This window comes from Phocoena phocoena, chromosome 4, assembly GCF_963924675.1.
Source record: "Phocoena phocoena chromosome 4, mPhoPho1.1, whole genome shotgun sequence".
Taxonomy (NCBI): Eukaryota; Metazoa; Chordata; class Mammalia; order Artiodactyla; family Phocoenidae; genus Phocoena; species Phocoena phocoena.
In genome coordinates this window covers 40,096,005-40,123,187 of record NC_089222.1, presented here as the reverse complement: position 1 = coordinate 40,123,187, position 27,183 = coordinate 40,096,005, and the positions used below count along the sequence as shown (strand labels likewise).

The 27,183-nt window shown below is 44.9% G+C and overlaps 1 protein-coding gene across 1 annotated transcript in view; it reads left to right on the top strand.

The window, feature by feature from the left end:
* The first annotated feature begins 1,183 nt into the window (after window positions 1-1,183).
* Window positions 1,184-27,183, top strand: part of RARRES1 (retinoic acid receptor responder 1) — a 40,387-nt gene continuing 14,387 nt past the window's right edge. Inside the window, exon 1 of the mRNA XM_065876767.1 lies at window positions 1,184-1,463. Coding sequence (XP_065732839.1) covers window positions 1,185-1,463 — 279 coding nt within the window. The 5' untranslated portion in view covers window position 1,184. The remainder of the gene's footprint in view (window positions 1,464-27,183) is intronic.

The window sequence follows — 27,183 nt, the reverse complement described above, 5'->3', positions numbered from 1 at the left end:
ATCTGATTACCCTCTCTTCACCTCCCCCAGGGCCTAGCAGAGTATGTGTTCCATAAATTTCTGTAGAAGAAAAGACAGACAAGAGATGGACAACATCCAGAGGGAGAAGTGGGGGAGGGAGGATGTTTTCAGAGATGGTGACCCCATCGCATCACCCCCTCCCCAGGCTTCCCCCGGCATATCTCATCCAGAATCGCACATGTGGGGCCTCAACCAGTCACTGGCAAGGAGAAGGGACTTCCTTTAGCTCCACAGTGGGGCTGGGGTCAGCGGGTGTTGGGGAGAGGTGGACCCCTGAACAAAATAAAGAGAGGTAGGAAAAAGGATGAGGGGAGTGCATCTACTTCCTGGTTCTCCTGGGCTTTCTCTCTGTGGCCTAAAAACAATGGCCATCTCATCCCTTCACTGCCAAGCGCCTAAAAAGAGTCGTCAACCCTCACTGCTTCCACTGCCCTACAGCCCAATCCATGCCTCACTTCCCTGGAATCTGGCTTCCACGCCCATCTGTGCCGCACCAGGGTTATCAATGTTTCTAAGTCCACTGGGGCCTCTGGGGCCTTATCTGGCTCTGCCCTGCTGGCCACGGCAGCCTCCTCTCCAGCCCCAGTTCTCTGGCGACCTGTCCCACTTCCAAGGTCATTGTACTATAAGGACCCCCAACAATGCCGGCTGCGTCCCGCCCCCTTCTCCACCTGTTTCCAATTATCATCTTCTGGGAAATGAGCTCCAAGCCTTGGAGAACTGAAGCAGGTTTGCTCTGAAACCCTAAGGGCTTCGAAATCACAGCAGCCTACGGGGAGAGAAACGAGGTCCCCAAGCTGGGTTGGGGGCGCGGGGTGGCGCCAACCCGGCCGCTCTCCCTTGGGGGAGGAGCGTCCACTGCTCCCCTCGTCCCCCTGCCCGCGCGGCCCCAGCCAGATACCCGGGCCCCGCGCCGCGGAGGCGCCGCCGCGTCCGCCGCGTAAGGAGACTGGGCAGCGGGAGCCCAAAGCGTAGTGGGGCGGGGCGGAGGGGCCCAGGGGCTGCGGGAAGCGCCGAGAGGGTGCGGCCGAGCGGGACCCGGACTCCTTCCAGCCGGCCGCCCCGGGGGCGGAGGGGAGGGGCCCGCGCGGCCTTATTGACTCGAGCGCCGGCGCAGCCCGCTCTAAGCCTCGACCCGTCGAGCGTCGCGCCAGCTCGCGCCCATGCAGCTCCGCCGGCAACCGCTTCCCGCGCCCCAGCCGGGGGACCCGTACCTCGCCGCCCCGCTGCTCGCGCTGCTCCTGCTGCTCGCCCTCCAGGGGGTGGCGGCGGCGCCCGCGGGGTCCGGGGAGCCCGAGGACTCCGGGTGGCGTCAGGACGCGGAGCTCCCGCACGGGCTCCTGTCGCAGGCGGCGCGCGCGGCGCTCCACTTCTTCAACTTCCGCGCGAGCTCGCCCAGCGCCCTTCGAGTGCTGGCTGAGGTGCAGGAGGGCCGCGCGTGGGTGAGTACCAGAGCGACACAGTGGGCGCGCGCGGGGACCGGCCGCGAGCCGCGTGGGTGGTGACGCCTGGGGACACGCGTCTGTGCGCCCGGCGGCGGATCCGCGAGGGAGACTGTGATGCGCCAGGCCCCTGCTGGGATCCCGGCTCGCGCCTCGGCGCCGGGAATTGTTTAGGCGTGGAAAGGCCAGTCAGTGCGCGGAGTCAGTAGAAAGCTGGCTCGTTCCTTCTGGCATTTACGAGGCCGTAAAGATTTTTTACAGGGCAGCTCCCATACCTGGGAAAGAGGTGCATGGGGAAACTGAGGAACAGGCCCAAAAGGCAAGGCTTGATGTTTTCTGCGACTACCCAGAGTTGGTTGCTATGGGGTGGTCACGGAGCATTAGTTCAGGGCGGAATTTCCAAAATCTAAGCCAGTTTCCAGGCCGAACCGCTGAAGTTCCCTGGTTAATTGCAGGCCATCTTGCAAGGGCTTCAGGATAATATTGCAATTTACGCGTTGGCCTGGGCAAGAACCTTCGTAATCCTGGCGTCTGCTTTAATCTAATGGGAGTGAGTGAACCAGGGCTGTTTTCTTTGTGAACGGAGTGAATAAGAACGTGGCAGTTCGTTCGGTTGCTGATTTCAAGGCACTGGCTGTAGGTACCATTTTGTGCCTGTGGAGCTACGTTGCTTTCATCAAGTAGAGGATTACGAAAGTTACAGAACTACACTTAGCCTGTCCCAAAAGTGACGATGCTTTTTCCAGTAATCCTCCAATATTCCACGAAGCCTGTAGACTCAGCCTTAAGGAATCTAGAGTTTAGTAAATAGTGTAAATAGAATTTTAAAGAGTGGCTGTAGGATTTTTCTTTAAGACTGTTCTAGACGTGGTGTTAAGGGTGTGAGAAAGCCATTTGGAAGTTCGGCCTTGGTTCTTTAAAGACTTAACCCTGCACCCAGCTTGTCTAGATTTATTGAATGGTGAAATAAAATTTTTCCTAAAAAAAGGCAACCTGTGCTTGTCACCTGTTCTAACAGATCTTGCTGTGTCAGGGAGGAAAAAGTTCAGTTTACCAGCCCAACAGAGAAGTGAGGGAACAGAGCTTGAGAACTTTCTATCAAAGTAAGGGAGTTGCCACCTCCCAGAGCCCAAAGAGGGGCCCCCCTGAATATTTCCTCCCTGGTTATCAGTGGCAAGGATTCCCTACAGAAAACCAAGCTCAGATTTCTAAAGTGCACCAGGAATTTTTCACGTCCTAGGAATTTTTTTTCTTCCTTCTAAGACCATAAAAATAATTAAATAATAAAATAATTTGCATTTTCATGCATTTAGTTAACCTCTTATTGAAAAAATAAAATACTTGGCACTTTTCATAAAATAAACTAAATCCAAGTGAGTTAAGAAAAACTTCCTGTCTTATCCACAGAGAGCTCAGTTACTATTTTCGTCTGTAATAATATAATCCTGAATTTCAAAGGGATCTCCTTTTTTGGCCTAAAAAAGCTGGGAGGGATAATAAATTAGAGGCAGGTATGCTTGAGAGAGATGAGGAGTTAAGAAGTAGAAGAATCCAGGACATTGACCCGAAGAAAAGGTACCTTCCTCGATCATCTGGTTTACCTTTACATTTCCTCCCAAAGTGATTATAAATGTTTTAACATCAAGGAGCCAAGGAAGAGAACTTAGTGATTTTCAGGGCCAAGACTCTAGAGACTAAAGTGGTTTCAGTTTCTCCCTGGAATTCAGTGAAATTGCTTGATTGATTGAAACTGCTTGAATGAGGAGAACAGGCACCACCTGCAAGGAGCCTTCAATGCAAGGAATTTCTGCTTCAATTACAAGAGCAGTCGTAGCATTGACAAGAGGTGGAAAATGATAGACCCTCAAAACTCTTTATCCAATCAGTGCATTATTAGAGTGAGCACTGAGTTGCTGGACAATATCTGTCGTTACTCTAGGACTGACCCGGGGTTAGCAGGTGGCTGGGTGGGCGAGAGAAGTGTAGCTGATAGCATCCTTCTCCATCCTCAGGGTCAGTGCATCCCTTTGTATTACAGATGAGAGGCTGGGACCAAGTCAGGGTTTTTCAAACTAATGGCACACTATTGGGTTATGAAATTTATATAGTGGTTGCAGTTTTTTGTTTGTTTCGTTTTAAATGAAATAGTTTGGAATACAAACTGTTTAGAGTGCATTGCAGAAGACAGGGTAAGTAGTGCCTCAAAATGTTACAAACATATATGTATGAACTGGGTCATTATGAAGCATGCGGTTCTTGCTATGTGTTTCAGCTGAAAAAATTTTGAAAGCCAGTGAACCAAATGATTCTTAAGACCTCTTAACAGCTCTGAAATTCCTTGATTCTAAGTGATTTTTCGGTTCTGCAACAAACCCTCATTTTAGGAACACTGTTGCCCTCTAGTGGTAAAATGCAGTAATAGCTGTGAAGGAAGTATTGAGAAGAAATCAGAGCTAGCTAGCGAGCTTGCAAGCATTCTGTTTTGTTTAGTTTACTAATTGTAAGGAGAGATCACAGACCATGACTTGTGTTCCCTCATTGCCCTTGTCTGATGACATCTCTTTCCTGACCATACACTACCTTTCCACGACCAGGAGGCTCCTATTTTTCTGATGCCTTAGGACCCAGAGCATGGAGGGGTGGTGTTGAGAGCTCCTATGCTACCCAGGGTATCCTAGATCAGCCCTGCTCCCGACGATGTGGGACTGTCTCTTACACTGAGACAACTATCCTCTGGCCAATCGTAAGTCCTATGACAACTGCCCCTGCCCCAAGCAGCCGGTGAGAGGCCAGCCCTTCCCTGGCATTTAGAGAGACTGGCGAGATCTTTGTGTGCACAAACTTCAGGAGAAAGGCAACAACCCATTTGAAATCAGCCCTTGCTTAGGGATTGCTCTCAAGGACCGGGCCAGGACCAGTAGTTGGAAACATATCAATAATTGAAACAATTGACCAAAGGTGGGGCAGGAGGGAGTTACACCCAAACCTTAACTGCTTCAATTTAAGTTAAACTCAGTAAATATAAAACCATCATCTGTCTTTTTGTGTAGGGCGAAGGCCATTAATTGGCACTGCTTGCAGTCTTTCTAGCGAGCAGACACACCCATAATGGGCATCTGTGATTTCCATTTTTGTTTCCTTACAGTGGAGGGAGCACTTACAAAGAATACAGTTCAGGATCCTCTCCTTTCACTTGTTTTTTGACTTTTCTTGCCTAACTATGACTCACCCATACGCAATTTACCAGCAAGAGTTTTAGAGACTTGATTTCATCAATTCTTTCTACTGCATTTAACTTGGATTTTGTGGACATGACATCTTTTTTTGGTGCCCCCTCTTCACCAGAACATTTAATTATGCAGCTAGGTAATGAGTACACCTGGCATAGGTAAGTTTGGGAGCAAAACAGCTGACCTCTGGTGAGAATCGCGCCGCCCCAGCGCAGGTGGGCTGGGCTGCTGCCCCGCCCCCCCACCCACCCGCCCCCGCGCGCCCGGTGTGTCTGAAGGCGGAACAGAGCCGGTCTGATGAGCCACAAGGCAGCTGGGAGAGCGCCTAGTCTACTAAGAAAAAGCTTCTTCTTTTATCCCTTTTCAATCTATGAAGCACGTTAATGCAGCACAATTCATCTAATTACTGCTCTCCTTGAAGGCTTCTCTCCATTAATGTCAATAATTTAGAGGTGATGGTTCACAAGAATAGGAAAGCAATACATCAAGCCGACCATAGAAATGAAAACTGGAGACTGAAGAAGGCCACAATGAATATGGAGGGGAAAGATAAGTGATAAAACCCTTAAGTGAAAGAATCTCTGCTTTCACGCTAGCAAGGCTCCTACGTGCTTTTACAGCCCTCATGAAAGAACAGTAGGGGGTGGCTGTCGGCAGGATGCAGGTGGCTCTCCTCAGCGCCCTCTGCCGTGAGGAAGAAACATAACAGTCCTGAAAGCACAGAACCGAGGCCCACGCCCGCCCTCCTTTCCGGGCACTGCCGCTGATGAATTGGCACAGGTGCCCCCAATGGCTCCGCTCACCTCCCACCGCGGCGCCCACCTGATCTTCAGGCTCTGATTGCAGAGTCTGGGTCCAGCATGGGGGTGGGAAAGGCCACTGGCCCTGAGGGTATACTTAGGCCTTGGCCTTCCTGGCGCATGTCCCTCAGTCGCTCAAGCCAGCTGCACGTGGATGAACTAACGCTTTAACCAGCCTGTAAGAATTTGTTTTCGAACAGCAAACTTTTTTTTTTTTTTTTTTTTTTTTTTTACCAGCCCACAGCATTTCCACTTGTCTTGCCACACGGGGAGTCATAGCCAAGGGTGCGTGTGATCGTGAAGCATTAGTAGTGATCCCAAATAAATTAGGCCACCGTTGGTGGGTTGTAAATTTAGCCATCAGGAGTGTGGCTTGGCTGCATGCTCTTCCTTGAACGGCCTCAGTGGTTCTGCTGCAGGTGGAATGTCAATAGCCCTAGAATGACTAATCTTAATGAGACAAGGAATGTTAAATCCACGCACATATACACACACACATGCACACACACAGTCTCCCAGATCCAGCCTGACCCTTGATCTCAATTCATCAGCATGAATCACCCTAAAGATTTATTCACAGTTTCGCAGCTGTGGTATTTATTTGCCTTTGTGACGGCCCCTCAGTTGAAGAGGTTTGCACAGAGCTGGTCCCACAGTAGCCATAGCAGCTCCCCACTCTGGGTTACTGCTTAGGATGGCCCAAGACGCCTCTGGCCAGTAAAGTCGAGTTATGAAAGAGTCTTGTACCGTAGCTGTGTACGAGATGTATATGAATCCACAACGGCCCCAAGAGGAGGTGCCAACACAGAACACTATGTAAAGGATCACGGGTAATTTTGTATCTGTATTAGTTTCACTGCTGTAACAAATGACCACAGACTTTGTAGAAAAAAAAACAAAACAGGACAACTCCCATAAATTTATTCTCTTACAATTCTGGAGGTCAGGAGTCTGAAATAGGTCTCACTGGGCTAAGATTAAGGTGTTGAAAGGGCTGCATTCTTTCAGAAGATTCTAGGGGAGAATCCATTTCCTTGCCTTTTCCAGCTTCTAAAGGCCGCCCGCACTCCTCCATCTTCACAGCCAGCAGGTAGCCTGAGCCCCACCTTGAGCTAGAGGGGAAGCGGAGGGGAACACTGCCTCTGGCCACTTCTACCCTGGCTCCTTTGGAAGAAGGGTCAAGAACTCGTACTCAGAGTTGGCCACACAGATTAACACACAGTATTCTGTCTCTTTTTCTCCACTGCTCCTTAGCCTGATGAAGTGTCCAGTGCAAAGATCTCCTTGGACCCCACAGGATGGGGCCTGATCTGGAGGTCATTGACTTTTGTTCCGTAAACTGCAATCGCCTTATCTGGCATTGCCCGAGAGAAGGAAAATGCAATGAGATAATTCCAGGATCTAATGTAATACGCTGATGTTCTCTCTGTCCAGAACATAAGAGCAGCATAGCAATTTTTGTCCACAGATGAGTTGTTTACTTGCCTCCAACTAAGCCTGACTCATAAAACTAACCTTATAAAATGAAGAAGTTTGCTTTTCCCGGAATGGCATGACATTTATGTTTTCTTACCAAATGTGGAGGCTGGAGGGGACATTTAGAAACCCAGTCCGTTAGGCCATTGAGGCCCACTGTGTGCCCGAGGGGAGATTAGCATCACCATTCGAGCTTTTGACAACTGGTCTGTCCCCACTGCCCACCCCCTCAATGTGGAAACATGAAGTTTAAGGCTGTCACCACCGGCTCTAAGGTCACATGAAGGAACCATAACTAGGAACCAGTGGCCGAGAGAAAAAACAAGAGACAGGCTTCCCCCAAGCACAGGGTTTTCTGTTTCCTTTTTTTTTTTTTCTCGCTGCGGGGCATATGGGATCTTAGTTCCCCAACCAGGGGGCAAACCCACATCCCTTGCAGTGGAAGCGCAGAGTCCTAACCACTGGACTGCCAGGGACTTCCCAAGGGTTTTCTTTCTGTAGATGAGCTTTGGGCAGAATCTTATCTTTGGAGACTCCCTGAGTCGCGGCGTTTTCGTGACCCCTGCAGCATCCGACAGCAAGGTTTCTCTGGGTACCGTCCCTGCTCTTATATTTGCCCTAGGTTTTTGTTGTGTTTTTTGAGTGCGTTTAAAGGGGGTGTTAGATTTTTTTAAATGGGCTCTTAGAATAATAAATACCTATTCTCCATCCCTTATCAAGTTCCTCAGTTTTATGTCCAGTACTCACACCCAGTATTTCAATGACTTAACTTTAAACAAGCAAGCAAATGTTGTATAGTATCTAATATAAAGATAGTTGGACACATGCTGGAGGAGACATCTCTGATCTACTGACATGAAAACAGAAGCTTTGTGTTTTACAGAAGATAGCTTTGTACTGAAAATGAGACATGGCTTAGTAGAGTTGCTATTGGAACATGTAACTTTTAACTTCCTGGATATAAATGGCATTACATGGCCAAGTCGTTATCAGTGTAGCAGGAAGGAAGGGGTGAATTTTCTTCAAAAATGATTTAAATCCAGACTGCCTTCTCCACGTGTTCCTGCTTGAAAAACAGCACATGCTGTGTTGCCACGGAGTTTTACCAGCTGCACCCCCTGAAGCAGAGGGTCGATCTGTCCCGTGAACTTCCTAAATCATCATGACCTGATTTGCCAAAGACTCCAGGTGGACCAAACTTTGAGATAACATTCCTCCGTTTCATTTAGTTTCACGATACCCTCAAACCTTTGGAGAGGATTAATTGTCATGTCCTTAATCTCCTGCTCATCTGTCTTCTAGTGACAGTCACTGGAGCTACTTGTTACTTCCTGTCCCTCCCTCTGGACTTCAGTGGTTCCACTCAGTGTCTAGAGAGAAGTTCTCAAAGTGTGGTCCCTGGACCAGCAGTAGCAGCATCAGCGTCCCCTAGAACTTGTGAAAATGCAGGGTCTCAGGCCCCACTCCAGGTTTACTGAATCAAAACTTGGGGTGGAGCCATCACACTGTGTCTTATTTAGTAAGCCCTCCAGGAGATTCTGTTCCAGCTCAAGCTTGAGACCCATGGCTCTGGAATAAAGTCCCTTAAGGGACCTTCTCTAATCTGGCCCCATCCACCATGGTAACCTCCACTCCAAGTATCTCCCCAGCCTGGCTGCTCACCTGTCTTCCTGAGTGTCCTCGCCCTCTCTCTCCCCAGTTGTCTCCAGCCTAGTCGTCCTGGAGATTGCCCCCTCCTGCACTGCACTGGCTCAAGCTCCCACTTAAACCCTGCCTGAAAGAGTGCATCCAGGGACTCCTTCCAGAGTCTCAGATCATCGTCACTTCCATACTGTTGTGGATTGTTGTGTCCTCAGAAAAGATACATTGAAGTCCTAACCCCCTGTACCTGTGATTATGACCTTACTTGGAAATAGAGCCTTTGCAAATGTAATCAAGTTAAGATAAGGCTATCCTGGGTTAGCATGGGCCCTAAGTCCAGTGACTGATGTCCTTATAAGAAGGTCATGTGAAGATACAGAGAGAAGAATGCCATTTAAAGACAGGCAGAGACTGGAGTGATCCAGCTCCAAGCCAAGGAAGGCAAGGATTGACAGCTGCCACCAGAAGCTCGGAAGAGGAAAGGAGGGATTCTATCCAGAACCTCAGAGGGAGGCCAGCCATGACAACACCTTAATTTTGGACTTTTGGCCTTCAGAACTGTGAAAGAATCGATTTCTGTTGTGTTAAGGTACCCAGTTTATGGTACTTTGTTATGGCCACCCTAGGAAATGGATACACACTCCACTCCCTGCCTGGCTCTCTCCCTTCCAGAAGGTCTGCGTGGTCTTGTCTACAGGAACTGTGGTTTTAAGCACAGTCCAACTCTCTCAATTCCTCTCTCTCTCCCCCTCCGTCTCTCACACTTCACGCCCGCACACACACTCACACTTCCCACACACACACCAGGCAGCTTTCTTTCCGCCCTCTCTTAAAGGGATTGACTGGGTCTGTTTGTATGACCTCTGTGCTGTATAAGGGGAGAGCAGGGCTCTGGAGCCAGGCTTCGCTACTTACTGGCTCTGTGACTTTGGACAATTCCTTAACTTTGGGCAAGTGCCTCAGTTTCTTCATCTTTAAAATGGGGATAAGATCAGTATTTACCTCAAAGGACTCTTGTGCTGTGTTAAGTAGTTCCTGGGCACTGTGTTAAACCACATGAAGCATGTAGTGAGAGCTCAATATATATATATATATATAAAACGTATATATTATAGTTTTTATCATGATTCTACCCAGTGGCTAGCAGAATGCTTTATACACAAGTGCTGAATAAATGCTTGACATTGATTAGATAGGGATTTGAGGAACATTTTTTTTGACCCCCCCTCCAAAAAAATCTAGTGAGATGAGTTTGTCCTATGAAGGCATTCTATGGTACACTTTCTTAAACAAGACTTTAAAAGTGGCCTGTTTCCCTCCGGACTGATTGCAAGGGAAGCCCCCAAACAGTGCTGGTCACCCTCCTAAAGAGCCTGTCCTGAGGCAGGGCGGCTGCCTGGGGCTACCCTTCCTCATGGCCTTCGGGGACAAAAACCAAGGAACCTACAAAATCAAGCAAACACACAAAAAAACAGGTTAGAACATAAACCACATCATTGGTGGTCCGTGACTGTAAAGCATTTAGTTCTAGGCCACAGTACATAAGTCCTCTTTTACACGTAATTAAAAAGAAATTAAAAAGTAGCAAAGAGCTACTAATTCATTCCTTCAGGTTATACAGCCATATAGTAATTTGCTTTGTTTGCCAACTTTTTCTTTACATAAAAAGCTTCATTCCGGAAAAGATTAGAGCAAGATGCTGTGCCCCTGGCTGTGCTTGGACAGGGATGTGAACTTCCTAATCCGTTTGGCATGTGGGCAGTTTGGGCAGCGTGGGGATGGGAGAAGCAGAGCCCCATGATCCGCTCTGTGGGAACACTCCTCACGTCAGGAAAGCCAGACCTGCCTGTCACCTTCCCTGCGACAGCCTAGGCTCTTCAAAAAACGTCTGTGTAGCTTTTCAAAAGATGTCTTTAAGTGAATGGATTAGCTTTGCACCATCTGGCCGTCACCACACGTGTTGTCAGCACAAAGGGAGGAACACCTGACCTTGAGAGTTTGGCTTTGGCTCCTTCCCAGGTACGGAGCTTCTAGATTCAAAACCACTCTAGCGGGCAGTTTACCTCACTCTGCAAATCTGATCACACCAACAACATGAGGGACAAAAACACAAGTTTAGGATACGGGGTGGGGACATCCATACCGAGTTACTTCAGACTTAACGTTTTTTAAATGACTTTCTATCTTGTTAAAAGCCCATTCATGCACTTGTTGGTTCCAGGTACAAAGCTGAGGGAATAACACCCTCATTACCGTTGCTTCCTGGAGACCCCTCTCTGATGGCTGTTTATTCTCTTTTATCCCCTTTCCCATTGTCGACTGAAAAAAAAAATGCACAACCTATAAGTTGAGAATTATGATTTATTCGATGAGCTTACTGAGAACTATAGCCCAGGATACAGCCTCTCAGAAAGCTCTGAGGAACTACTCCAAAGAGGTAAGGGAGGTGCCAGGATAAGTAGGAGTTTTTGCTGGAAAAAAAACAAAAACAGGGGCTTCCCTGGTGGCACAGTGGTTGAGAATCTGCCTGCTAATGCAGGGGACACGGGTTCGAGCCCTGGTCTGGGAAGATCCCACATGCCACAGAGCAACTAGGCCTGTGAGCCACAACTACTGAGCCTGCGCGTCTGGAGCGTGTGCTCCGCAACAAGAGGGGCCGCGATAGAGGCCCGCGCACCGCGATGAAGAGTGGTCCCCGCTTGCCGCAACTAGAGAAAGCCCTCGCACAGAAACGAAGACCCAACGCAGCCAAAAATAAATAATTTTAAAAAACCCCCACAAAAACAAAACAACATGTAGTTCAACGTCAAAAGATTACTGCTAATCACAAAAACATCTCAAGTTAGTGATTTTAGTGCTTTTCTATGTATGGGAAGATGCAAGAGTCTGGGCTTATGTAAATCATTCCTTTGATAAGTATCTTAAATATTTAGGGCCAGTATCCTGTGTTTCTCCATCCTGAATTCCCCTCTTTCGGGGGTTTTAAGCCTGCAACATCCTTTGTTTACTGAAATGGCAGGCGACATTCTTTGTCCACAGTGCCTCTTCTTTCTTTGTCCACAGTGCCTCTCCTTGGTCATAAATTTGACCAACATTTGGGAGGCATTTCATGACCAATTTTGTCCCGTGGCTCTAGGAAAGCTCATTCCTAGATCAGGTGAGGATTCTGTGGATAGGCCACTCGATGTGCTAAATTTTTTGGATTAGGCCCTGTCGATAATCTAAAATTCTCTGGATTGCCTGTTCTACTAGTCTGTTATGATCCAGGAAATGTTTTCTCTTGTTGCTTCTTCCCATATCTACAGTTGCACTCTTACCATTATTCTACGTAGAGTTATTATGTGATTGATTGCCTCAAGACATTTAGCCATCAGTTTTGTTGGAGGCCTGGTTACACGTTGGGTAATGCAAGAGACAATAATCTCATAAAATAGGATGTAAATAATACACCTGTAATGTTAATAAAGTATGGCAGAGAAAGGCACAAGCCATAAATAACTTGAAAACAACAAGAGAACAAATTAAAACAATGATTAGTATAACTAGTTGTAATCTGGTCTCAGTAAGCCACCAAACCCACAGGGGAGCCAGCTGGATAAGCCAAATTCTGGAAGGATCATGTAGAGAGAAAAAGGTAAATGTTTCATCTTTGTTTACAAAGGTCCACTTTATCAGTTTGTTGTAGATCAAAATTAGCGTAAAGAGAAAGATTTTCTGGAAAAAATTAAAAGCCGGTATATTTCAGAAAAAAGTCATAAAATTATAAACCATATTTATCAATTCATTCAGTCCCATGTAATTAATTCCAGTTGATCTGGATGAAGTCATCAGGTTTTCCATTAGGGTTTTGTAACTTAGTACTGAGTCCAGTGGTATGATCTAAAAGTTATCAGAAACAAATTTGTCAAAAGTCATTTTTACGAATCCTCTTGAGAATCTTCATTTTATAAAAGCATCAGAGTAAAATAGTGATTGTCTATAAATGACAGAAGACTTAAAATGGCATGGTAAAAGATCTGTTCACAGTGTAACTGACAAGAAACTTGGTTATTTCCGTGTCATGACATTTTAAGATAACAACTAGAATTATAACTGATAACATTATATCAGGACATATCAGATTTTTAGGAATTCCATATAAGTTTTGGAATATCTATATTAATGACATTTACCCATAAAATAAGAAGGTTTTATCACACTTATTTGACAATGTTTCCCGTGTAATTTAACATGGCAAATAAACCTAATTAGTTTAATATCTCTCCTTGGGATGTTTCAGGGGTCCTTTGAAGCATCCCAAAGTTAGTTGGAAAGTCAAAAGAATCTTAATTAGAATTTGATATTTGGGAAGTTTGTTATAAAAAAAAGTCAAGTTTTTAAAACACTTGGTCAAATAGGATCATAGGTCACTGTGAAGCAATAGTTATTCACTCAACCAAAGTGACAGTAAAAGATTTTTAAGGCAAATAACAGATCATTTAGAAGGCAAAGAAACTCACAATCTGTTACCAAAAGTATTTAGTTCAACATTCCAAGAAAACTCTGTTCTCTTAACACGGAAAACCAAACTCCAGTCCTGCACCAGCCCACCCTGAACAACAAAATTCACTTACCCAATTAAATTCAATCCAAACCCAGCCTGACCATGCATGGAACAACTTTTTCAGAGCTGTCTTTCTACAAACCTTTCACACTTTCTATATCCATTTTAGTTTGTCACTTACTTTTCCGCCCTGAGACAACCAGCTCTAGGACAAAATCTCTCTCTTCCCTTAACAAAATGTACTTCCACTCCTCATACCTTCTTTGCCAAAAACACTCATCCTACTTTCCTTGCATACTAGATCATGTGAACCTGGAATTCATTCTGGCCAGTTTCCTTTATATTTGGAAATATTTAATTTGTAAGTGCTTACTAGTTAATTAAATAGAGCTCTTTTATAAGTTTAATTTTGATAATATTTTCCAGAGGTAGAAATACCTATATGTGTAATGTACACACTGACATAAACAAAAATAGAGATATCATAGCTTCACTTTAACACTTAGTTTTGAATCAGGTATTACAGTATAAACTTACTAGTTTATAAATAAGTTGGAATAAGTCAAATTTATTTTCTCAGATGACCAAGACTTTACTATTGATATTTGTGGAAAAGACTTCTAAGATTTGTATTTGTTCTTGATAATCCCCTAAGGAAGCTGTGAATTAGATTTTGAGCGAGGGAGCCTTTCCAATGGTTTGAGTTTTAAAAGGCCATTTTTTTCCTTTTTTTTTTTTTTTTTTTTTTTACTTGTATCAGGTTTTACCTGATTAAGCGGATTAGGCTCAGTCTCAGGTCATTGTAGCTTATCTACATTTCTGATTTGTAGAGATGTGAAACACAGACTGTTGCTTTTAATTCCCCAGAGAACAGATCTGCTGCCTAAATTATACTAGAAGATTGATTTGTCCAAAAACATTTTCTTTAAGTTGCTTTTTTTATATCAGTGAGAAGATTTCCAACTAAACTGAAATTCAAGAGTTCTATGTCCTAGAATTTTAAGCTTTTATTTATCATGCTTTCAAAAGTTTGCATAAGGGATTCAACAAAGGCCCTCTTTCTAGAGTGCACAGGTTAAACCTAGAGCAAGAATCTCCATTATTGTTTGTATTGGCCCCTGAATATTAGCACTCAGTTTTTATTTCATATTGTGTGGTCTCAGGTAACCCTGTTGGTTTCTTTTAGAATGTTTAACTAATATTGTCTGAGGGGCAGATTTATATGCCCTGTCTTATACCAGGAAGGGGGAGACATAGTGTCTGTCTTACAGTATAATTAGGGAAAAGAGGTGTAACCACCTTATAAAGCCCATTTAAACATACCAATTTATGTAAGCTTTCATCTCAATTCTATCAACTTTTATACCTTTAGCTTTAGTTTCCTTTAGGACCCCATCAATAAGTCTTGGTCTTACAAGGAGTCTTAGATGCTTTTCCTTTTTTTAATCTCCCAACCATTTAATCTATTTTTGTATAAAAGGCTCTGGGGTCCCCAGTGAAGGGCTGAGCTGAGGGATTCAGGCCCTTTTGTCAATCTATTAACTTGATTAATTGGCCTAACTGTCGCCCCAAGCAATTGCTGGTCAGGTATCTCAATGTAATTCCGCCCCCGGCCCCCAGCCTTTATATATATAACTGGGGTAAATAAAGCAGACTTGTTTGGGGCCTTTTATGTTGGGGACCAATAGGGGTCCCTTTAACCTACCCAACCTTAGGTAGTGTTGTATCAAAACCTTTTGTTTTAATCCCATTAACATCTGTTTTATTTATCCCATTTCTTAATAACCATCTAAAGATTTTTATCCTTTTGGAAGGAGTCCCTTTAAAATTTCCACCTTGCTGGGAAGAAGTCTCTAGACTTTCCCCTCAGTTTTTTCTCCCTCCCTCCCCATTAATCAACCTAATTTACATTAGTTAACCTAATGTTTTTATTAGGATTTGTTAGACCCACTGAGGGGAAGCAAAGGCCACAAATAAGACATCCCAAACTGTTTTTTTGTTTGTTTAAACTAAGGGAGTGGGACTTCCCTAGTGGCACAGTGGTTAAGAATCTGCCTGCCAATGCAGGGGATATGGGTTCGATCCCTGGTCCAGGAAGATCCCACGTGCCGCGGAGCAGCTAAGCCTGTGTGCCACAACTACTGAGCCCGCTCTCTAGAGCCTGTGAGCCACAGCTACAGAGCCTGGAAGCCACAACTACTGAGCCCACGTGCCACAACTACTGAAGCCTGAATGCTCTAGGGCCTGTGTGCCGCAACTACTGAGCCTACATGCTGCAACTACTGAAGCCTGCGTGCCTAGAGCCCGTGCTCTGCAACAACAGAAGGCACTGCAATGAGAAGCCTGCACACCTCAACGAAGAGGAGCCCCCGCTCACCACTAGAGAAAGCCCACGTACAGCAATGAAGACCCAATGCAGCCAAAAATTAAAAAGAAATTAAAAGAAATTAAACTAAAGGGATTCTTATGATTAGCCATTTTATATATACATATACCTATACATCTCCACCTTCTGATTTGTTTTTTTTATAGGTGCCAATAAACTATATAATAAGAGCTCTCTAAAAATTTACCAATTTTGAATTTCTCCAATTTAAATGATCCATCATCTGGCCATTAACAAGATATATCTTAATAGTGACTCAAACTAGGAAGATGCAAGAGGCATCCCCACAAGACAGTGCAAAGCCTACACAAGATACAGAAAGTTTACTCATGGGAATCCCCTGGCAGTCCAGTGGTTGGGACTTGGCTCGTTCACTGCAGCGGCCCAGGTTCAGTTCCTGGTCAGGGAACTAAGATGAGGCAAGCTGTGCAGTGCAGCCAAAGAAACAAGAAAACTTTACTCCCCAAAATAGTCAAAGAAGGTAAAGACCTTTGTTGCACAGATTAAGATGACAAAGCCCCTGAGAGTTGGTACAGCCAGACAAAATGACTTCTCAGAATCCCAGCCTATTCCACCGACTGCCAAATGTGCACCATATGTGTACTTTCCGGTCATATGGTAGTTCTATTTTTAGTTTTCTAAGGAACCTCCATACTGTTCTCCATAGTGGCTGTATCAATTTACATTCCCACCAACAGTGCAAGAGGGTTCCCTGTTCTCCACACCCTCTCCAGCATTTGTTGTTTGTAGATTTTTTGATGATGCCATGCTGGCCGGTGTAAGGTGATACTTCATTGTAGTTTTGGTTTGCATTTCTCTAATAATTAGTGATGTTGAGCTCTTTTCATGTGTGTGTTGGCCATCTGTATGTCTTATTTGGAGAGATGTCTATTTAGGTCTTCTGCTCATTTTTTGATTGGGTTGTTTGTTTTTTTTGATATTGAGCTGCATGAGCTGTTTGTATATTTTGGAGATTAATCCCTTGTCAGTGGCTTCATTTGCAAATATTTTCTCCCATTCTGAGGGTTTTCTTTTCGTTTTGTTTATGGTTTCCTTTGGTGTGCAAAAGCTTTTAGGTTTAATTAGGTCCCATTTGTTTATTTTTGTTTTTATTTTCATTACTCTAGAAGGTGGGTCCAAAAAGATGTTGCTGTAATTTATGTCAAAGATTGTTCTGCCTATGTTTTCCTCTAAGAGTTTTAGAGTGTCTGGCCTTACATTTAGGTCTTTAATCCATTTTGAGTTTATTTTTCTGTATGGTGTTAGGGAGTGTTCTAATTTCATTTTTTTACATGTAGCTGTCCAGTTTTCCCAGCACCACTTATTGAAGAGGCTGTCTTTTCTCCATTGTATATTTTTGCCTCTGTTGTCATAGATTAGGTGACCATAGGTGTGTGGGTATATCTCTGGGTTTTCTATCCTGTTCCATTGATCTATATTTCTCTTTTTGTGCCAATACCATACTGTCTTGATTACTGGAGCTTTGTAGTATACTCTGAGGTCAGGGAGCCTGATTCCTCCAGTTCCATTTTTCTTTCTCAAGATTGCTTTGGCTGTTTGGGGTCCTTTGTGTTTCCATACAAATTGTAAAATTTTTTGTTCTAATTCTATGAAAAATGGCCTTGGTAATTTGATAGAGATTGCATTGAATCTGTAGATTGCTTTGGGTAGCATAGTCATTTTCACAATATTGATTCTTCCAGTCCAAGAACACGGTATATCTTTCCATCTGTTTGTGTCATCTTTGATTTCTTTCATCAGTATCTTAGTTTTCTGCATACAGGTGTTTTGCCTCCTTAGGTAGGTTTATTCCTAGGTATTTTATTCTTTTTGTTACAATGGTAAATGGGATTGTTTCCTTTATTTCTTGATGATCACAAGAGATTTCTGTGTATTAGTTTTGTATCCTGCAACTTTACCAAATTCATTGATTAGCTCTAGTAGTTTTATGGTGGCATCTTTAGGATTTTCTATGTATAGTATCATGTCATCTGCAAACAGTGACAGTTTTTTGTTTTTTTTTTTTTTCGGTACACGGGCCTCTCGCTGCTGTGGCCTCTCCCGTTGCGGAGCACAGGCTCCGGACGCGCAGTCTCAGCGGCCATGGCTCACGGGCCCAGCTGCTCCACGGCATGTGGGATCTTCCCAGACCAGGGTCACGAACCCATGTCCCCTGCATCGGTAGGCAGACTCTCAACCACTGCGCCACCAGGGAAGCCCAACAGTGACAGTTTTAATTCTTCTTTTCCAATTTGTATTTCTTTTATTTCTTTTTCTTCTCTGATTGCCATGGCTAGGACTTCCAAAACTATGTTAAATAAAAGTGGTGAGAGTGGACATCCTTGTCTTGTTCCTGATCTTAGAGGAAATGCTTTCAGTTTTTCACCATTGAGAATGATGTTTGCTGTGGGTTTGTCGTATATGACAAAATTTATGTTGAGGTAGGTTCCCTCTGTGCCCACTTTCTGGAGAGTTTTTATCATAAATGGGTGTTGAATTTTGTCAAAAGCTTTTTTCTGCATTTATTGAGATGATCATATGGTTTTTATTCTTCAATTTGTTAATATGGTGTATCCCATTGATTTGTGTATACTGAAGAATCCTTGCATCCCTGGGATAAATCCCACTTGATCATGCTGTATGATCCTTTTAATGTGTTGTTGGATTCTGTTTGCTAGTATTTTGTTGAGGATTTTTGCATCTATGTTCATCAGTGATATTGGTCTGTAATTTTCTTTTTTTGTGATATCTTTGGTTTTGGTATCAGGGTGATGGTGGCCTCGTAGAAGGAGCTTGGGAGTGTTCCTCCCTCTACAGTTTTTTGAAGAGTTTGAGAAGGATAGGTGTTAGCTCTTCTCTAAATGTTTGATAGAATTCGCCTGTGAAGCCACCATCTGGTCCTGGACTTTTGTTTGTTGGAAGATTTTTTTTTTTTTTTTTCAGTATGCGGGCCTCTCACTGCTGTGGCCTCTCCCATTGCAGAGCACAGGCTCCAGACGTGCAGGCTCAGCGGCCATGGCCCACGGGCCCAGCTGCTTCGCGGCATGTGGGATCTTCCCAGACCGGGGCGTGAACCCCCGTGTCCCCTGCATCGGCAGGCGGACTCTCAACCACTGCACCACCAGGGAAGCCCTGTTGGAAGATTTTTAATCACACTTTCAATTTCATTACTTGTGATTGGTCTGTTCATATTTTCTATTTCTTCCTGGTTCAGTCTTGGAAGGTTGTACTGTTCTAAGAATTTGTCCATTTCTTCCAGGTTGTCCATCTTTTGGCATATAGTTGCTTGTAGTCTCTTATGATCCTTTGTGTTTCTGCGGTGTCAGTTATAACTTCTCCTTTCTCATTTCTAATTTTATTGATTTGAGTCCTCTCCCTTTTTTTCTTGATGAGTCTGGCTAAAGGTTTATCAATATTGATTATCTTCTCAAAGAACCAGCTTTTAGTTTCATTGATCTTTACTGTTGTTTTCTTCGTTTCTATTTCACTTGTGCTGTGATCTTTATGATGTCTTTCCTTCTACTAATTTTGGGTTTGTTTGTTCTTCTTTCTCTAGTTGCTTTAGGTGTAAGGTTAGGTTGTTTATTTGAGATTTTTCTTGTTTCTTCAGGTGAGATTTTATTGCTATAAACTTCCCTCTTAGAACTGCTTTTGCTGCAGCCCATAGGTTTTGGGTCATAGGTTTTTGTTGTCATTTGTTTCTAGGTATTTTTTTTATTTTTTTTTTTGCGGTATGCGGGCCTCTCACTGTTGTGGCCCCTCCCGTTGCGGAGCACAGGCTCAGCGGCCATGGCTCGCGGGCCCAGTCGTTCTGCGGCATGTGGGATCTTCCCAGACCGGGGCATGAACCCGTGTCCCCTGCATCCACAGGCGGACTCTCAACCACTGCGCCACCAGGGAAGCCCCTTTCTAGGTATTTTTTGATTTCCTCTTTAATTTCTTCAGGGATCCATTGGTTATTTAGTATCATACTGTTTAGTCTCCATGTGTTTGTGTTTTTTACAGTTTTTTTTTCCTGTAATTGACTTCTTATCTCATAGCGTTGTGTTCAGAAAAGATGCTTGTTATGATTTCAATTTTCTTAAATTTACCAAGGCTTGATTTGTGCCCCAACATGTGATCTATCCTGGAGAATGTTCCGTGTGCACTTGAGAAGAAAGTGTATTCTGTTGTTTTTGATGGATGTGGTATAAATATCAATTAAGTCAATTAAGTCTGGTCTAATGTGTCATTTAAGGCTTGTGTTTCCTTACTGATTTTCTGTCTGGATGATTTGTCCATTGGTGTAAGTGGAGTGTTAAAGTCTCCCACTGTTTTTGTGTTACTATCAGTTTCTCCTTTTATGGCTGTTAGCATTTGCCTTATGTATTGAGGTTCTCTTATGTTGGGTGCATAAATGTTTACAATTGCTATATCTTCTTGGATTGATCCCTTGATCATTATGTCCTCCCTTATCTCTTGTAATAGTCTTTATTTTAAAGTCTGTTTTATCTGATGAGTATTGTTACTCCAGCTTTCTTTTATTTATTTTTAACATTTTTATTGGAGTATAATTGCTTTACAATGGTGTGTTAGTTTCTGCTTTATAACAAAGTGAATCAGTTATACATATACATATGTTCCCATATCTCTTCCCTCTTGCGTCTCCCTCCCTCCCATCCTCCCTATCCCACCCCTCCAGGCGGTCACAAAGCACCGAGCTGATCCCACCCCTCTAGGTGGTCACAAAGCACTGAGCTGAGCTGATCTCCCTGTGCTGTGCGGCTGCTTCCCACTAGCTATCTACCTTACGTTTGGTAGTGTATATATGTCCATGCCTCTCTCTCACTTTGTCACAGCTCACCCTTCCCCCTCCCCATATCCTCAAGTCCATTCTCTAGTAGATCTGTGTCTTTATTCCCATCTTACCCCTAGGTTCTTCATGACATTTTTTTTTTTTCTCTTAGATTCCATATATATGTGTTAGCCTACGGTATTTGTCTTTCTCTTTCTGACTTACTTCAGCCTGTATGACAGACTCTGGGTCCATCCACCTCACTACAAATAACTCAATTTCGTTTCTTTTTATGGCTGAGTAATATTCCATTGTATATATGTGCCACATCTTCTTTATCCATCCAGCTTTCTTTTGATTTCCATTTGCATGGAATATTTTTTTTCCATCCGCTCACTTTCAGTCTGTATTCAAGTTAATGAGTTTCATGCTTTTCTATGCACGGGAAGATGCAGGAGTCTGGGCTCACTGAAATCATTCCTTTGATATGCATCTTAACTATCTAGGGCCAGTATCCTGTTTTTCTCCATCCTGAATTCCCCTCAGGGTTGCGCGGTAGGGGCTTTATGGCTGCAGTATCCTGTGTTTACTGACATGGCAGGTGACATTCTTTGTCCACACCTTCATTCCATTGCCCTCCCATGGCAGCCACTTTGAAAAGGGCTGTTGTATATTCTTCTGTCTGTAAGTGCTCTTATAAAAGATACTGTTGGTGTGTGTGCAAATTTTTATTTAAAACATTTTTGTAAGTGCTATTTTGCCATGCGTTTTGTTGCTTCTGTTTGCACTCCCAGCCTTGAGGATCTCTGTTTGTTGCTGTATGTATGGCTAGTTGGCTACCTCTCCCTGCTGCACAGCAACCCCATTTTACCTGCCCACCCCCAAGGGACGCACACCAGATTGCCTCCCACTTCCCACCACACAGATGATGCCTCAAGGAACATTCTCCCACGAGTCCCCTGTAACAGCATCACAGTTTCTCTGGGATACATACCCAGCAGTAGGTTGTTGGATCATAAGGTGTGTGCAGTCTTGATTTGACCAAGTCAGCCAGACTGCCTTCCAGCAAGACTGCACCAAGCTACCTCCCCCCAGCCAGGTGGCAGGAAGGAGGACCCCTTCCAGGGCAGTCGGCTCTTGTTCAGCACTTGGAAACGAACTGTCGAGGAGACACCCGTGCTGACGAAGCAAGAGACTTTATTGGGAAGGGATGCCTGGGCAGAGAGCAGCAGGGTAAGGGAGCCCAGGAGAACTGCTCTGCCACGTGGCTCGCAGTCTCAGGTTTTACGGTGATGGGGTTAGTTTCTGGGTTGTCTCTGGCCAATCGTTCTGACTCAGGGTCCTTCCTGGTGGCACGTGCATTGCTCAGCCAAGATGGATTCCAGCGAGAAGGATTCTGGGAGGTTGGTAGGACATGTGGACTGGCATCTCCTCGCTCCTTTTGACCTTTCCCGAATTCTTCCTGTTGGTGGTGACTTGTTAGTTCTGCGTTCCTTACCAGGACCTCCTGTGGCAAGATAACTCATGCAAATGGTTTCCGTGGTGCCTGGCCAGAGTGGGCGGTTTCAGTCATTGGTTCCCCTATCAGCCATGAACCCCCCAAACCCGGCCAATGGGTTGGTCCTATGCATTTTCTCATTTATTGCCAATCTAACAGTTGTACAGTGGTCCCTCACTGCTTCTTTAGCTGGCACCTCCCGATTATTCACTTGTGCGCAGGCCTTCAGAGCTCTGTTAGCCCAGGTAAAACATGTGATGTGCTTAGAACCACACCCAGCACAGGCCCTAGAGGGTGTCTGTTGTTGTTGTTGTATAAATACAAGTGTCCTTTAAATGATGGTGGACATAATAATGTTGTCCTAATACAAAACATGTATTCTAGTGATTATTTCTGATCTTGAGTGATGTGACTGGTCAGTTGACCTGCTAGTTAGGACTTACATCCACATCTGTCCACCATAAAACTTCCCTCCATTTCTGCTGTCCCCAACCTGGTTCATCCACCCCGGTTCATCCACCCCCTCAATGAGCCTCCTGTAGTCTCTGCATTCACTCTGGACCCCTCCTCACTCCAGCACCACCAGTTCTCCATATGTGGGCTAGAGGGATCTTTAAAAATCTCTCATTCCTGTTCGTGGCTTCCCATTTCTCTTAGGAAGAAACTCTAACTGCAGCCTGCAGGGGACGGCCCCTGAGCACCCGGCCAGGGCCAGCCTCTTCCAGATCCTGGCTCCCATCTTTCTGCCCTCTGCCCCCCAGCTGCTCCCCAGCACCTTCAGCCCCATCTTCCCTCCATGTGGAATGTTTGCCAGTCCCCCACCTTCACCCTGACACCCCAAAGTCAATTCCTTCTTAATGATCAGAGTTCAGCTCAAATGTCACGTCGCTGATCCCCAGACTAGATCACTTCTCCAGTTATCCTTTCATAGCTCTTAAGTCATCCATGACCATATAATCAGCTCTACAGCCATCTATTTGAAGTTCTCTTCCTGCCACCTGACTGCCCTGAGGGCGGCTGTGACAGTCTCTGTTCCCCGTCATCACCTAGCCCTGGGCTCACACGTTCAAAGCTCCTGGGGTAGGTGTTGAACTACAAAGACCTCTTCATCACAGGATAGTTTAATTAAAGGCAGCCGCAGGGAACTCACAGCCCTAAAATGTCCCGAGGAGCGTGAGACACTTTGTCCCAGACAAGGAGGCCCTGGCTGCTTTGCCCAGGGCCTGAGGCTGCTACCTTATCTCAGGAGAACCAGCAAAGCTGCCTCAGGGGAACTTGTGGCTCAGAGGAAGGGAGCCGGGAGAGGCCTTTGTGGGAGAAAAAAGGGCTGTGTCTTGATAAAGGATAAAGTACAACCAAAAATATGAAAGTCTTATTTTGGACAGAATGTAGATGCCTTTAAGAGTGCCTAATTAAAACAAAAGAAGGAGATCAAATCGGGAAGGAAAAAATTACTCTTCAAAAGGACAGCTAAGGGAAATTCCCTGGTGGTCCAGTGGTTAGGACTCTGTGCTTCCACCGCAGGGGGCGTGGGTTCGATCCCTGGTCAGGGGAACTGAGATCCCACAAGCCGCTGTACAGTGGGGCCAAAAAAACCAGACAGCTCCATTCAGCTCACAGCCTTGGTTTGGTTAATCCACTTGTTCCTTTCCCTGCAAAGAATAGGTACTGGTACATCACTTTGCCTCCGTGTGTTTTCAAAACAATGTTGAGTTCAAATAATATCTTAAGTACTTTATCTAAAATATGCACATTTATATCAAGAATGAGGCAGATTTTTGTGTATCCTTGTGGGTAGCAAATAAGTGTGCCCAGTTTATTACCGATGGGAAGATTGGTGGTCCTCAAGATTCTTCTCAGTGTACACACCTTCCCTGGGGGAATTGCAGCCAATTCTGTGGCTTCAACCACCACCTCTACTGAATGTATTTTTATGACATGCAGCTGCCTCCTGGCCGTATTCCATGTCCCTGAGCACAAAGAATGTAGCGCCAACGCTGCTGCCCCTCCTCTGCCCATGAATGGCCTCACCACCCACCCCACTCACCCCCGGCTAGCAGCCTGAGGGGCATCCTGACTCCTGTGTAGGAGGCTGCGCTTAGACCCCTAAGTGGACGGGAAGGGCAGACTCTAGGTCGTGCATGCAGCAGGCCAGAGGGCCCTAGGACTGGCGCAGCAAGCAATTTAAGCTTCAGACCTGCCGGCTGGCGGAAGTGTTGCCTCCTTTGAGTCTCAGCTGTTGGTGCCCGAGTGGCTCGGGTGAGTGTTCCATGTGTCTCTCTAACTCGGGTGGGGCGACGAGGACACTGAACTTTAGGAGACTTGGAGACGGATGTATGGAGCGCCTTGTGCAGCCACTTGCGTGCAGGCCCTATTTACACCCTTTAATGATTCACTGCGAGCTCTAGGCAGGAGAAAACCAATGTAAGAAACAAGCTAGATGGAGTCTGTATCTCAGCCTTCCCTAGCCGCATCCTTGGGCCAGACCCTGCTTTCCAGCACAGTTCTTTCCCTCCCTGATGTGAATACGTTTTGTTTTCTTTGTTTTTGCATTTTACTTTTTTTAATTTAATTTTTATTTCATATTGGGGTATAGTTGATTTACAGTGTTGTGTTAGTTGCAGGTGTACAGCAAAGTGTTAGCTATACATATATCCATTCTTTTTCAGATTCTTTTCCTGTATAGGTTATTACAGAATATGGAGTAGAGTTCCCTGTGCTATACAGTAGGTTCTTGTTGATATCTATTTTATATATAGTATTGTGTATATGTTAATCCCAAACTCCTAACTTATCCCTCCTCCCCACCTTTCCCCTTTGGTAACCATAAGTTTGTTTCTGAAGTCTGTGAGTCTATTTCTGTTTTGTAAATAAGTTCATTTGTATCATCTTTTTAGAGTCCACATATAAGTGATATATAATACTTGTCTTTCTCTGTCTGACTTCACTTAGTATGATCATCTCTAGGTCCGTCCATGTTGCTGTAGATGGCATTATTTCATTCTTTTTTATGGCTGAGTAATATTCCATTGTTTTTAGGTACCACATCTTTTTTATCCATTCCTCTGTTGATGGACTTTTAGGTTGCTTCCACGTCTTGGCTGTTGTACGTAGTGCTGCAATGAACATTGGGGTGCGTGCATCTTTTTGAATTATGGTTTTCTCAGGGTATATGCCCAGGAGTGGGATTGCTGGGTCATATGGTAGTTCTATTTTTAGTTTTTTAAGGAACCTCCATACTGTTCTCCATAGTGGTTGTACCAATTTACATTCCCGCCAACAGTGCAAGAGGGTTCCCTTTCCTCCACATCCTCTCCAGCATTTATTGTTTGTAGATTTTTTGATGATGGCCATTCTGACCAGTGTAAGGTGATACCTTGTTGTAGTTTTATGTTTTGGCTGCTGCTGTGCGGCTTGTGGGATCTTAGTTCCCCGGCCAGGGATTGAACCCAGGCCCTCTTCAGTGAAAGTGCTGAGTGCTAACCACCGGACCGCCAGAGAATTCCCATGTATCCTGCAACTTTACTGAATTCATTGATGAGCTGTAGTCATTTTCTGGTGGCATCTGTAGGATTCTCTATGTATAGTGTCATGTCATCTGCACACAGTGACAGTTTTACTTCTTTTCCAATTCGGATTCCATTTCTTTTTCTTCTTTGATTGCGTGGCTAGGACTTCTAAAACTATGTTGAATAACAGTGGTGAGAGTGGACATCCTTGTCTTGTTCCTGATCTTAGAGGAAATGCTTTCACCTTTTCACCATTGAGAATGATGTTAGCCGTGGGCTTGAATAGGTTTTAATAATGCCAAAAAGAGTGAGCATATGTTGGACTTTTACCCCGACCCAGGCACAGTCGAAGCTCTATTTGTGCTGTGTCTTACTCTCCACAACAGCCTAAGTACTACATTATGTTAACTGGGGCTCCCACAGACTTTGGGATCAAGTTCCAAGTTGATCCCAAACTTTTTTACAAAAAAAGAGGCTTTTGTGACCTTGCGCCAACCTCCCCAGACAGCCTTTTTTCTAGCTTCACTGCCTTCCCTGGAACGCCAGGCCCTGCACCCCATTCCCACATCTTCGCCTGGGCCCCTTGCTCTAGATAAGCCCCCCCTAAACTGAGTGCCCGGCACACATGCAGCTCTGGCCACATAGATGAGCTGCACTGTGTAGCTGTTGATATATCTGTTTCCACACAGGAAGTAGGTTTCTGGTCAAGCTGGACTGGATGTTCTGTTTCCTTGTATATCTCTGGTGCCTGGCATAATAGGTGGCAAAAAGTGAATGAGAAGACAGACTTGTTTGTATGAATTCTATAATTTGTATGAATTTGTCATTGAAATCAATGTTTCAGCTTATACCAGGGCTTGTTTGAAGACTGAGCCCTAAGCAAACTGCTCTCGTACATGTGCTCTGGGTGCCCCCCGCGCCGTCTCCCAGCAATATCCATATATCCACATGTTTAAATATTCTTTACATAAATAATTGCCACAGAATCCTCGCCCTCCATTCTCTGGTTTCCCAGAATTTTTAAAAAATCTGTGATGGGAATAGATGATATCTGGTCTACTTCAAATAAGTCAACCCTGTTTGGTTGTTGTGTTCTTGATTCAAGGGGAATTGTTGTTTCCAGAATCGAACTTAATCAACACTATGTGAAATAACTTCAGCTCCAGGCTTGCGGGAGTTTCCTTTCTTCTGTAGAAAACACTCCTTTTACTGAATGGTCACTGTGGTGTTTAAAAAAAAAAAAAAAATGTTGGCCAATAACATAAAGTTCTTCTAAACAGTCTAATATGCTTCAATGATATGGGTATATATACTCTAAAACTATGCATTGGGTGCACGTGTGGGTGCCCCCCGCCTACCCCAGGTCCGGGTGTGGCTGCTTCCATACTGTCCCTTTGTTTGGCCTCAGCTGAGGTCTCCTCCTCCCAGATGCCTTCCTTGACCACCTTAAGAAAAGTAGCCACTCTGCCCCACCACTCTCTCTTCACCATTTGAAAACCCATTATTTATTACTGGGTGCACCTTTGTCGCTGGATCCCGTGTTCAGCTGTGAGTGGCAGGAGGGGGGCCGCTGATGGGGCCCAGCGCCCCCGCACAGGGCGTGGAGGGGCACTCCACGTCTGGGGAAGGAAGGAAGGAAGGAAGGACCCCGCGTCTCAGCCCTGTGTGCTCACATCTGTTTCTCTCACCTAGCTGCTTCCACAAAGCCAACTTGTAGCTTCAGGACCACTGCTTCCCCCGCTCAGCCTCCCTCCTTGTGAGGAGCTGTCAAATCAGCCAGCAGGGTGTCATGATCAGCCCAAAATTTGGGATCTTTTCTCTTTGTAAAAAATCACCGATTTTATTCAGGTACGAATGCTAGAG